The 13,561-nt window shown below is 47.8% G+C and overlaps 1 protein-coding gene across 14 annotated transcripts in view; it reads left to right on the forward strand.

Annotated features, from left to right (window-relative positions):
- Positions 1-13,561, forward strand: part of ZNF618 (zinc finger protein 618) — a 165,201-nt gene that overhangs the window by 81,093 nt on the left and 70,547 nt on the right. For all 14 annotated transcript variants that reach the window (XM_032478255.1, XM_032478245.1, XM_032478247.1 and 11 more), the window contains exon 2: positions 6,096-6,139. In XM_032478255.1, the coding sequence (XP_032334146.1) occupies positions 6,096-6,139 (44 nt within the window). The remainder of the gene's footprint in view (positions 1-6,095; positions 6,140-13,561) is intronic.

Here is a 13,561-nt window from a genome sequence, read left to right on the forward strand (position 1 = left end):
AAGTTCAAGTTAAATCTGGGGGATCCACTGGTTGTTGGAAAGGAAAGAGATATGTAAATGAGGCTTGAGTTGTTTGTGACCCACTTGTGCCCCAGTCCTCAGCAAATAGTAGGGGACATAGAATAATCCTCTGGGCGGGTCCCGGGGCTCTGGTAGGTGCTTCTCGCAGGCTCAGTGCCTCCTGCAGGCCTCCAGGTCAAGTGCATTTGGTTTCACCCACGGCTGAGCCTCAGTGTCTTCCTGCAGGGTCAGCTGTACCAGTTGGATATTTAAAACAGAATTTTTATGTTCAAACTAACATACATACATATGTATGAAGTACACAGATGTAGTTTGGAGGAATATGCATTTGACACTTGTGAATATAACATTCACATGAATTAGTAAGAGAGAATACGAGACTTCAAAGGTATTTGGGCATGCAGAGAACTTCTCTCCTCTCCCAGGTTCACGTTTACTCTTTCCTTCCAGGGATGGAAGGAAGTGAGCACTGGAGATTTGGAATTGTCCACCAGTGGATTTGAGGTTGTCCACCCAAAGCCCAGCCGTAGTGCTTGATGCATAGTAGGCTTTCAAGAAATACCTGTTGAATGAATAAGGGAGTGATTGATTATTTAAGATCAGTTGTTAAATTTTATCCAAGTATAACTGCCAATGCAGTTCATCATTCATCTAAGCAACCTCAGTATGACTTTTTCCTGAGAAATAATAATTAATGGATTCAACCATATTTGCTGAACATTTGCCCTGTGCCAGGCCCTGAGCTGGGTGCCGGAGACATAGCGCTGTGTGGGATGGGGTCTTTATCCAGAAGTGCACTCTTGGTGGGGGACGCAGGCCGTCCAGGAACTATGGTCCCTGTCCCTTAGAGTTGGTGAAAGGCACTGGTGGTGGTGTGTTAGCAGCCTTGGGAGAACAATGAACAGGGACAAATCAAATCTGGTGGGGGGAGGGGGGAGTCGTTGAAGTCTCCAGAGAGGAAGCGATTTTTGAGTTGCAGTGGGGGAGGGAAAAAGGCAAGATTCTAATTATACCACCACGGAAACATGCTGCCTCAGGTCCGTCCTGGGCTTGACCAGCCACCGCGCCATCTTGGAGATGCCCTCTCCATCCTCTCAGAGCTCGCGGGCCATGAGCCCCCACACTTGTGGTGGCCCCTCAGCTGCCCTGAGCCTCTGGCTCTGCTCTCTTATCGCAGAAAGGCATTTCATTCTTCGAGATCAGGCAGCCGGGACCCAAGGAGCTGTTTTCCTCCATTGTGCAAGCATGACAAATCATTAATTTTTGATTGATTTGCTTAGAATTATGGGCGCCCCAGCATTCTTTCCGCCGCTGAACAGCTGTATAACAAATGAATATATCAGTGTACACAAAAGATTGGAGATCTGAGAGAAGCAATTACATTGGCCACCCTCCCCCACCCTCACCCCTTCCCGGGCAATGAAGGGAGGAAATTTTTACCAGAAATTCCTCAAGTGGCTTAAAAAAAAAATGCCTTTTTATAATTGAATTAAATCTTTATCTCTTCATCTTTTGCAGCACATTTCCAAACACACACCAGTTCCCCACGTGCTTAGGTTCTATCCATCCAGGAAGAATCTTTAATAATGAAATTTCAACTTGTGAATTAAAACCAAAATGAAAAAAAGATTTAAATTCTGCCCCCTCCCTTTTCTTTTTTCTTTTTTTTTTTTTTTTTGGTTGCTGCTATTCCTTTAAGATTTTGGAACCGTACCAGTGCACTAAATGTGACCTCCATAACTTTTAAATTAAGAATTTATGCTGGCTTGAAATTTATGAAATATTTCAGCATGAAAGAAAGCCTTTTTCCCTCAGGAAAATTGAGCAATAAATCACAGCACTGTGGATTTACTGCCCTAGAGCCAGTGAGAGATAGGATTTTTTTTTTTTTTGCTTCATTCTGAAAAAAAAAAAAAAAATGTAATCATATAAGACAGCTTAGCTGCTATCCTCCCACTCTCTAGAATTTTTAATTTCAGCTGTTTCTGCTTGGATTTATTTCCAATATTCCTGCTCGGCTTTTCAATTTCCTCAGTTATTAAATTTTAATTCAGTGCATTAGCATTTAAATTAAAAAAGGGTTTATTTTATCGAAATCGTTGGCCAGCCCCCATCCCGTAGCACACGAATTGCCTGTTTCTGCCATTTGCACAAAATGTGAAATGCAGCTAATGTCTTACAACTTACATTTGCACAAATTCAGAAATAAAATTTCTGGGTTTGGAATAATATTTTCTTTCCAGGAAAAATCCTTAATAAGAGAATGGAAAAGAACAACTTAACGTTCATTTGGGAGGGAAGAGGAGGGTCAAATGAAACCAAAAATAGTCTTGCCCAGGTCCTGAGAAGAAGCTGGTGTGTTGAAGAATGGATGGGGCTGGGAGAGGGGACAGGTGCCTTTATGGGGAGCTGGGGTGGGGGTTGGATACCTTTACCCCCATCTATATAAGAGTGAGGAGGAGGGCCTCTCATGAGCTCACTTCCCCCACCAAATTTTATTTACCCTTGAGGGGTTTGGGTAAAATTGGGTCAGCCCCACCTAGGGGTATCAGAGGTGAAAGGGAGCGAGAGATGATCTCATTTAACCCTGGTGCCTCCCCTCCCTGTTTTTACCTATGAGAACCTCAGATCCGGGGAAAGGAAAGAGCTTACCCAGGGTTCAGACTGAGACCCAGACAGAGCCAGGCAAAAGCTGCATCTTTTGGGGCCTGTGGTCCAGTGGCAGCAGCAGTAGAGTTTCCATTACTTTAGCGGTTACTTCACTTACCTGACCTGTGCTTAGTACTTTGCCTACATTGCTATATTCACTGTCATTCTGACTGGTCCTTTGGAGAAGGCCTCAGGGCTCTGGGGTCTGGTGGATGCTCATGACAAGCTGACTTGCAGCCCAGGATTCAGATTAGGCCCCAAGACAGGCTGGGAAAACCTCTGGTGTGGTCCAGGCCTGGCTTTGCCTCTCACCCATCTATTGTGTAACCCTGTACAAGTTTCTCTGTTTTCTGTGCCTCAGTTTCTTGAACCCAATAAATGGTGACATTTATAGCTGTATCTAGGGTTGTTAATGATTATTATTAAGGCTGAGCTCACGCTATGTACTTTTACATGTGTAGTGTGTTTACCTTAAGTCTGACTCCAGTCCCATGAGATAGGTCCTAGGATTGGCATATTGCCATTTTGCAGATGCAGAAACTGAGGCCTTGAGAGGGCAGATGGCTTGTCAAGGGTCGTACAGCTAGAAAATGGCAGAACCAGGACCTGAGCTCAGACGTCTGACTCTAAACCCTGTGCTCTTAAACTTAGGTTCAGATTGAGAGTCAGGTTGAATTATACTGGGTGAAGGTGAGCTTGTGGTGTAGGTTGAATCCTATGAAATTGCTGGGTAGAAGACCTTTTGGGCCTAGGAAACAGCACAGTCAGAAGTTCAACTTAATTCAAACAGCAGGGATTGCTTTGAGATATTTGTGAGGAGACAGTCAAAGCTGGCCTGGCATCTTAGGGAAGATCTACAACTGAGAATCAGTGTTCTCGGGGCTGGGAGAGCCGGAGAAGCTGCCCTCTGTCATAATGGTGGGTCTGGACCCATCAGGCCCGAGTGCTGAGGTTGACAGGTGCCGTGACATTGGACATGTGCGCTCTTGGGCATCTCTCACTTGTGCCCATTGTCCATCTCTGCCTTCTTCCCGTCTCCACCTCTCATCTCTGCCAGTAACAGACGTTTCCCACCCGGCAAGGATAACACTCCTCCTTCCAGCCGTCCCATTTCCCATTTGCTCCACCTAGGTTTCTGCAGAAGAATTTGTTTGGGCGGCTCTTTGAACATTTTTAGCATTTTCTCTTTGTTTTATAAAAGTGGGTGGAAAACAAAAAAGAGTGTAGTTACTAGTAATAAGAAGCTCAAATATCATAAATACCGTAAAAGGGAAACATGGATAAAGATGGTCAGGTGTGCTGACCAAGAGAGACCCTTTTCCCTACCCTGTCCTGTGTTCAGTGCACTTGAACTGGTCAACTCTCTGTGAGATCGTGAAGGAAGAGGGCACACACACACAAAGACAGCATTAAAAATACATATGAAATTCTAGAAATACAGGCCTAGAGTTGAGTCTGAAAGGGAGAGACCATTTGGGATTTTACAGTTTTTTTTAAAGCTCTCTGGGGCAGAATTTCCACCCCTAACTCTTCTGCCTCTTCTGATACAAACATTAAAGCAACTTCTTTCTGTTCACTTTCCATACAAGTTTGAGGAAGACAAGGTGTCGGAAAGAGACCGTAATTGATCCTGTTCTTTTGCTCCCAATGAAAAGATACGCAAACCATTTTCCTCTCTCTTGTTTCTTCCATGGAAATAATGCACTGGTATCCCATTCACTGCTCCCTCCAGGCCTTATATTTCTACCTCTCTATTTGTCCTTCCCCTTTCCGGTGCCCTCATATGGGCTGTGGGGGCCATATGGGTTCCCCCCCATTTCCCCATTGCCTCTTCTGAGTGTTGGTGGGAGACAGTCTTCCAGAGCTGTGGAAGGCAGGCATTGGAATGGCCTGGCCTGGGCTTGGAACTGTGGGATATTGGATAAATGACTTAAATTCTTTGAGCCTTGGTGCCTCACATGTGGAATGGGGATATTGTGTATGTGTTTTGGGGGACCTATTGGGAGGATTAAATGAGAGACTTTAAATAGGTGTCCATATACTAGTGCCTGATGGGAAGGTAGGTGGGGGAGAGAGTCTGGATACCCACGGGGGCCAGGCTGGAGGGCTGGGTATAAGGCAAGAGGGAGTGGTGGGGACTGTGGAGAACCAGGTATGTCACATCTGACTGACTGTGGTCATGTGGGACTGCGTGTTGCATTCAGAAGCTGAAATCTGGCCTTTTTTGGGTGAAATCCCTTTATTTTTATATATTGACTGTTTGACTCAAAGTCTGCCATCTGGTTTTGCCAGTTTGCAGCATCTTGTAAGCGCTCATCAGAAGGTAGCTGCTGCTGTTTTTATTTTGGGTCCTCAATTCTTCATCTGCAATCCTGAAATTCAAAAAAGATTGAAAAGAAAAAGATTTTTTGTAACTGGTGAGGCAGCCGAACTTGACCTAATGGGAGAAGAGGCTGGTTGCCGGCTTCGTTTATCCCACGCAGGGCTGACTGCGTCAGTTTCCTTATAGAAATATCAACGTGCTTGAGTCCTGGGGGCTCCCCAGACCCTGGCAGAGTTATTTCAAATTATAGAACACATGTGCCACATTACCTTTCTAAAATTGGAAGGATTCTGAATTTGGAAACACATGTGTGCTAGTTTGGAACCTGCATTGTTCTAACTGTGATTACTATTGTTATAAATGTTTTGACAACGCTAGGGAATGCATCTCCAACCAGGGGTGGTGGAGAACCCAGGCGCTTTCCCCATGTCCGCAGCCTCTGCGTCGAGGTACCCCCAGCACTGGCCTAGGAGTCAGGATCCCCGGGTATTTGTCCCTCGGTCCTTGTGAGACTCAGGCTGCCCCTCCTCTCCTAGGGCCTCAGTCTCTCCATCTGAACCAGAATTTTATGATTTCTGAAAATTTCATTTGGTCAGCCTTGTCTCCCCACCCTCTACCCCCAGATAAAAGAGATTACCAACCAGCGCTCTCTTGCCTCCCCCTGCTTGCAGGGTTGGGGGACAGAATATTTTAACATAATAGGATTTTCCCCCTCCAGTTGGTAGGAATAAATCTGTGGCTACTGTTTTATTGGAAATCCCAGCTGAAAATAAAAATGGTGCAATTCAATCTCAGATTTAGCTGGTTACTTACTTTTCACCAAGTCCCCAGGGCTCTGTGGTTGCTGGGTTTGTGTTGGCAATGGGTGCTCAGCTGGATTTAAAGGGCCCAGCAAACTGGGGGGAGGGGAGGGGCGATGGCTGTCCTGACTCCCTCTAACCACTGGGGGCAGATTTTTCCAGCCTGGAGGGATAGAGCAGGGGGTTGTGGCCAGCTCACCCCTCTGAAGGCTGGTGTTTGAGCGGGAGCTGGGTAGGGTGGCAGTGGATCGCATCTGTGTCTTCCCCTTGGCTGATGTAGGTGTTTTGGATTTCCTTTGCAGGCTGACGGAGCCAGTGCAGCTGGAAGGAAAAGCACGGCAAGCAGGTATGCGCCCCCTCCCCTGTCCCCTCCTGCACCCCGCTCCTTCTCCCTTGTCTCGTGACTAACAGCCACCTCTCTCTGGTCCTCCCCTACCACCTGGAAGGGTGGATAGTCTGGACCAGCTCCCTGAGCTTGTGGGTAGCACTTTCCAGCCCTCCTGGTACCCTCTGTGGGCACCTGGGAATGGAATCTAAGGATGACTCAATCCTAAACTGGCCTTGGCCTCTCAAGTTGGGGAAGACTTAGGGGTGATGCACAGGACTGGGCAGAGGGACCTGGGCTTGAATCGCATCTCGGCTGCTGCATCATGAAGAATGACATGTTCTCAAACTTGCTTAACTATGGAATGCTTTTATTGAAGTTTATCCCATGAAGCCAGTGTTCCTTGGAACATGCTTTGGGAAAGCATGGGAGCAGAAGAGTAAGGTGTTCTTCAGCGCTGTGTTTCAGGGGGATCACCCTGGGTGATCCTGCAGGGTGGATTGGAGTTGGTTAGAATGGAGGCAGTGACACCAGGCTGGAGGTCACTGTCACCCACCCACGACAGCATGGCCTGGCTTCCACCCGCCTCCCCAGTCTCCTTGTTGTCAGTCTCCCCCTTGCTCAGTCTGTTTTAGCTCCCCTGACCTTCTCTTATTTATCTAACAGTGTAAACCAGGGGTCACCCGGCTTTACCTGTAAAGGGCCAGATAGTAAATATTTTACACTTTACAGGCCACAGGTCTCTGCAGCGGCTTCTCAACTCTGCCAGTGTAATTTGAGAGCGGCCATAGATAATACATAAATACACAAGTGGGCTTAGTTTGCCAACCCCTGGCCTGAGAGCCTTTGCAACTGCTGTTCCTTTGCCTAGAATATTCCTTTCCCTGGTCATCCCATGATCAGGGACCTTCCATCCTTCAGGTCTCTATTCTGTCCTTCCCTCCAAGAAGCCTTCCCTACCCCCCTCCCCCTGCCTGTGGCCTGTTTGTGCTTTTCAGTAATTCCACGTCTGTGTGTGCTTTTCTCTGCCTCTTGAGTGCCAGCTCTGTAGGCGGAGGCCATGTCTGTCTTGTTCACTGCCGTGGGCCGGCCCTCAGTGAATGTTAATGGGATGGGTACACTGGACGAGATAGGAGAAGATCTGGGGTGATGTAGGGGCCGGGAGTATGGGCTGGAATGGAGGGCTGGATGTCCGGGCTTGTGCCTGGGAATCCAGTGACCCGTGTGGCCAGCAGCCGCCCAGCGTCTTTGTGCTTGTCTCCTGGGCCCCTGGTAGTGGAATTTTGTAAGTACAGTGTATGAGGCTGTGGCCTGTGGGGCCCCTAGACTGGCAGTGCCTAGAAGTGCTTCCTGGCTCTGAATGTCTGGAGTGGCTTTGGACTTGGTCTAGTCCCTGCCCTCCTTGTACACATGGGGAGGAAAGGACGACCCGCTCGGGGTCACATGCTGAGTGAGTGGCTGTGTCAGGCTCTGATCCTGCCTAAGCCAGTGCTTTCTCTGCTTCTGCAACATTATTCTCAAGCGAGGGTCTACCAGCTTCCCCCACTGTCCTTCCATGTTCATTGCGCACCTGCTAGGTTAGACCCAGTCTCTGTGCCGTGGCTCAGGAAGATTAGATACTAATTTATTCACCCAACAGACATTTGAGTGTCTGCTGCAATGGCAGGCACTGTTCACAATGCTGCGTCTACAGCAGTGAACAGGGACAAATTTCCTTTCACCCCTCATCACTTGTGTATGGATGTGGTCCTTGCCCTCACTCTCTGATGCATGAGTCTCTCCCATCCCAGCATCTCTGCACGGTGATCAGAGGACATCAGGCAGGTTTCCCCACAGTGGTAATAGGTTCCTGAAGCTCTGAATCGAGTCTTATCAGCCCAAGGCTGTAGTCAGTGAGGAGAGTGCTGAGATAGATTAGAGGTGTCTGCCCTGGTCAGGGGATGGGGGGTGGGGGGCATGTGTGTCATCTGTTTGCTATCCCTGACTAACCTACATCTGCATATACTTAGTGATGGAGCCCCGTGTTATTACCATGGTGCCATAATAGACACCAGGAAGGGCTAGCCCAAACCTTAGTGTATGAATTGAGGTGTAAAGAAAAAAATTCCTAATAGTAATAACTACCATTTAGTTATACTTAGCATGGGTGTAGGTGATTTACATTCGTTAATTGATGTAACGTTGGTAACAGCTCTGTGAAGGGTGCTCTGATTATTCCCACTTTACTGATAAGGAAGCTGAGGCACAGAGAGGTGTCCAGGCCTCAGGCTGCCCAACTGGGGGGAACAGCACAGCCAGGACGCCTACCCAGGCCTGACTTCTCTGATGCAGGTGCTTAACCACTGCACCCTCCTGCTTCTCCGCAGGAAGTGATCAGTTAACAGAGGTTAGAGAAGCCAGTTAGGGGCCCCGGGCTGTACCCCTGGCTGACGGCTGGGCCAGAAGGCAGGGACTCCAAAGGAGCTCACTAGTGAATTTATATTGATTCTGTCATTATAGCTAATAGAGCATCTTTGAAAAACCAAAGCAGCATTATTGTAGAGTGACCCGGCATTCAGTGTGAGAAGTGAATTCTGCATTAAACATCTGGAGAACATTGACATAGTCCTTGGCTGATGCCACTGGTGAATTTGACCCTAGTTGGGTTAGATTGGCCAGGTGGGGCTTAGAGTCGTAGATAGTTTATGGAGCATTAGACTCATGCAGTCCCTGTTTCAGATGGGGAAATAGGCCAGAGGCTCCTGAAGTCAGAGTTAGGCTGGAAGGCCCTGGTCAGGAATGACCTTGAGGGACCTGTGACTCTGACATGGGCCTCTGCTCCCACCTCCCAGCTGTGCCGCGCATGCTCTGTTGTTACACCGGGGTGTGCTTTCGTCCCGGTGCCTTCCTTTTGGCCCAGAACACCTAATTTTCTTCCTTCTCCAGAGGGCCTCTGGCTAAACCCCAAAACCAACAGCATGGGCTGCTAAGGAATTAGTGTTAAATTGAGGGGGACAAGGAGAGGTGGTGTTTCTGAACCTAAGAAACAACCAGATGTGGTTTGGTTTACTTCCCTGTAACCCAACCTGGGTTGATTTTATAAGACCAGTGATCCCAGCGCTTGAGGTTAATGCTAACCTGGTGAGCAGGTTACAAATCACATAGCGCAACTGCAGCCAAAGCTCACTTAACTCTAAGAGGCGTGGAGGGCTGTGGGCCTTAACTGTGGACAGTTCTAAAGGAAATGCAGTCTTTATAATCAAGCAAATGCAGCCTTGCTATAATGAAGACTTATGGTCTTTTCTTTTCTTTTTTTCTTTTTTGGTCAATTGAAGGTTTTCAGAGCTGGCAGGACTCCGTAGATAATCTGGTCCAACCCTCTCATTTGGAGATGAGAAAACCAGGGATAGAAGACGTTCAGGGACTTGTTCACCATGTGTAACACTTGCCTATCAAGTGTTCAGGATCTTGTAGACAGGGAGATTGGGGTGGGGGAGGAGGTGATAAGACTAAGTCTCATTCATTCATTCCACAGACACTTACTAAGCACCTACTAAGTGCTAGGGTCTGACCTAGGTGCTGGAAGTACAGTGGTGAACAGAAATGCCTGGTCCTGTGGAGCTGATGTTCTAGTGGGAGTGGAGGAGACTTAATAAACACTTAACATGGTATGTCATATGGTAAGAAGTTCTATGGCGGAAAGGCAGGGAAGGGGATGGGGAGAGCCAGAAGGAGTACTGCATCAGCAAGAAGGTGACATTTGAATAATGATCTGAAGGAAATGAGGAACTGAGCCAAGCAGTCACTGGGGGGAAGCACATTCCAGGCAGAGAGAACACAGGTGCAAAGGCCCTGAGGCAGGAGTGTATGCATTGTGTTGGAGCAAATGCGAGGAGGCTGATATGAATGCATAAGGCCTTGGAGACTTTTGTCAGGACTTTGGCTTTTACTCTGTGTGAGATGGGGAGCCACTGGGGACTTTGAGCAGAGGAGTAACATGATATGATTTGGTTTTAAAAAGATCATTCTGGTTGCCAAGAAGAGAATAAATTTCAGGGAGCAAGATGTTACAAGAGGTATTGCCAAGGGTTCAGGAGCAGCAGGACCTTAAAAGGTAGGCATGGAGGGAAGTTTCTGAAAGGCCATTTTTTTGAGGCCTGAGGAATCCAGTTCAGTGAAGCATTTTGTGAGTCCTGCATCCAAAATGCATAGCCTCCTGCTTGGTCCTGCGAAAGCCCCAGAGTGGAGCTGCATGGCCCCCGTGGCTCCCACTCTCCGTGCCTGGTCTGCCGGGCACCTAACTCACCCTCTTGCTGAGCCCAGACTGCCTGGGCTCAGATCCCAGCACTAGCCACTGCCCGATTGTGTGACCGCAGGCTAGTGACCAGACCTCACTTTCCTCTAAGGTCTGTAAAATGGGGATTATGTTCATACCTCCCTCTCAGTGGTGTCCTGAGGACTAAGTGCAGTAATAATGGTACGTGTACCCTGAGCACACTGCCTGGTCTGTAGTAGGTGCTCAGTAAATCTTGTTTTCATCACCACCATCACCGCCATGCTGGATTCCATTCCTAGAAGACAGTGGGTAGCGATTGATTTCTCCTAGAGCCTGGAAATCAGGGAGAGGCTAGAGGTAGCGACGGGGTGGGGGTGGCACTCATGTCTGTCAAGGGCCTTCTGTGATCCAGTTCCTGTGTCCTGCACTTTGCACATCTCATTTGTTCCTCCCAGTGGCCCCTAAGGCAGCGACTGGCATTCCACCTCTTCAGAGGAAACTGAGAAATCGACTTGTCCAAGATCACCCAAATAGTCACATGGCTTTGGGCCTGAGTCTTGTCCTTTTAAGCGAAGATTTTCCACTACTGGACAGTTTAATGTCATAACCACGTGTGTACAGCTGCATAATTATTTTTTAAATACTGTCTTCTTGTTTAGCTTTTTGGTTTTCAGCAGGAAAATTAAAGTAGCCCTAAACAAATTAACCTTAATTGCAAAAAATTCAATAGTACCAGAAGACCCGATGCGTGTCAATGACCAGTGCGGTGTTAGCAGAATGAATTATCTGAGAACCAGCTTTGTGTGTATTTCAGTCGGGCTGCACCTTCACCTTGACTCTAGGTTTATGCTCCTGTTATTGGAGCTCATTTGATTTCCAGAAATGTGTATTCTCACCCTACGAAACTTGGGGTAGTTTGGCTACAAACAAATCATAAATTGCCGGCTGACTCTGAGGGTTCGTATACTTACTCCAAAGGGGCCACTTGCTTTTCTGGTGGGCAGAGTTCACTCTCTGCTTAATTAGTTACTGTTAAACCTAGGCTCTGCACAAATGGGGCAGATTCTAGAAAATTCAGACACGTCATTGGGTTTGTTCTCTGGAGACAGCCTGCAAACTGTAAGTCACATACATCAAAATCGGCAAATCCTTTTTCCAAATGGCACTGTGGTTCTCATGCTCAGGGTGGTCCAGCTAAGGGAAGTGATTAGGGTCTCTCAGGAGCCTGGGCTCAGTCCACCCACCCATCTCGACTTTCCCACCTGTGCTCCTGAGCAAATTAAGAAAGTTCTCCTTGTGAAGCTGCAGTTACCAGTTCAGAGCATCCAGAACTCTTGTCTTGTTCTGAAGAAGCATGGTCTTGAGAATGGAGCCAGAATGGTCTCATGTGGTTGCTTCTTGAGCCCCTTAATGGCAAAGGCCCTCGATCTGAGAAAGCACCTCAAGAAATGTCCATAGCCTTCCTGTCTGTCTGGCTCTGCCAACACGAGAGAAAAAATCCTCACCCTTGGCTTCAGCCTCCTGTGTGTTCCACACAATCCATGGTGGTTAAGAACGTTGGTACATCCACACCTACCATCTTGATCCCGCCCACCTTCTCATCCTGCAGTGAATGTCTCCACCCCTCCCTCCTCTTCATCGCTGCTGCACTTAGAAGGGCCGTGCCCTCCACTTCTTTGGTTTTCACAAGGGCTAAATACTCCTCTTCCACTTTCATTTATAGTTCTTCACCTAGAGCCTAAGAGGCCACCTTTTTTACAGTTTGATCGAACTTTTCACATTTTGCCTAACTAGTGCTTGGTAAGGACAGGAGAAAAGAACTAACATTTATTGAGTCCCGTTCCATGTATGGTGCTGTGCTGGGCACCTTATGAACATCTCTCTGCTTTAATCTTCTAAACAACCCTTAGCGGTTAGTGTTACCATCGCTGCTTACATGCCTGGAAAGAGGGACGTGGGCAGGTTAGGAAGCTGTGGCAATGGTCCACACATCTCGTTTATCATCCTCAGACCCTTTGGGAGGATTGGACTGTGTAGTGAGGAGTCTCATTTGTGTGTCCAGGGGCAGCATGTCTTGACCTGGATGCTCACATTCGAGTGTGTGGACAGAGCTGGCCGTGCATTCCAAACCTCAGTCTGTTATCAGCTGATCTCAAGGGCTAGACAGATGGAGAGTGGAGGGGCCGAGGCCAGATGTAATGCCAGGATAGGGGAGCCCACTGGAGGGATGGCAGAGCTTTCTAAGCAGCTGGGCAGCTCCACGCATCAGTTGTCCATGTGGGCAGGATGGAAGGGGAGCAGTCCTGTTGGGAAGCTGCTTTACATTTCATTCCAAGGAGAATGGCCAGAGGAGTTGGGCATCAGAGAGCAAGAGAAAGGGATGGTTGCCAAGTCACAGCCTCAGCAAAAAATAACACCAGCAGCAGAAGGGGTGTATTCATCCTCTGTTTACACGTCCAGTATGAGAGCCTAGGTATGGCCTCCCTCTTCATGGTTGAGTTAACTGCTCTCTGGAGTCTCCGGAAGATGCAGGACAGTGGGCATGGGCCCCTCTGTGGCCTCCCTGTCCCCGCCTGCCTGTCAAGGGCATTCACTCTAAGTGGGTGAGAATTCCTGCATCTGCAGCACCCCAGCCGTTGTGTGAGGGGAGACACGGCGAGGTGGGTCTTCAGAGAGCGGTGCAGGCTGCTAGCTGATGTGTATCGTACCACGGTCAGACCCATCGGAAAATGAAGGCAGTGCATCTGTTTAAGATGCTGTTAGCAGTCATTCTTTTTACTGACCTGAGCCAAGCTCCCAGGACACCTTTGGAAGAAGCTCCCACTTTCCTTGGAGGGCCCCACCTGCTAAGTGTTGGAGTTTGTGACTTGACAGCATTGCTCAAGACTCTCGCTTTTCTCTGTTTTAGGTTTAAATTAACCAGGGAATTAACTGTTAATATTTAAATCTTCATGCTGTCTTTGTGAGCCGGCGGTATTACCCAGCGTCGTGGCTGACTGACACCATACACTGCAGAAAATTAAGTGCCTAAGAATGATCTCAAACTAATGATGTATTTATGCATTGTAGGCTATTTTGAATTTCTAGACTGTAAGAGTTGTTTAATAGGTTAACAGTTTTAATCTATTAATCTAATCTTTTCTACTTGACTATTTATTAAAATATATCAGTGATACATAATGGAAGTG

Source organism: Camelus ferus, chromosome 4 (genome assembly GCF_009834535.1).
Source record: "Camelus ferus isolate YT-003-E chromosome 4, BCGSAC_Cfer_1.0, whole genome shotgun sequence".
Lineage (NCBI taxonomy): Eukaryota > Metazoa > Chordata > Mammalia > Artiodactyla > Camelidae > Camelus > Camelus ferus.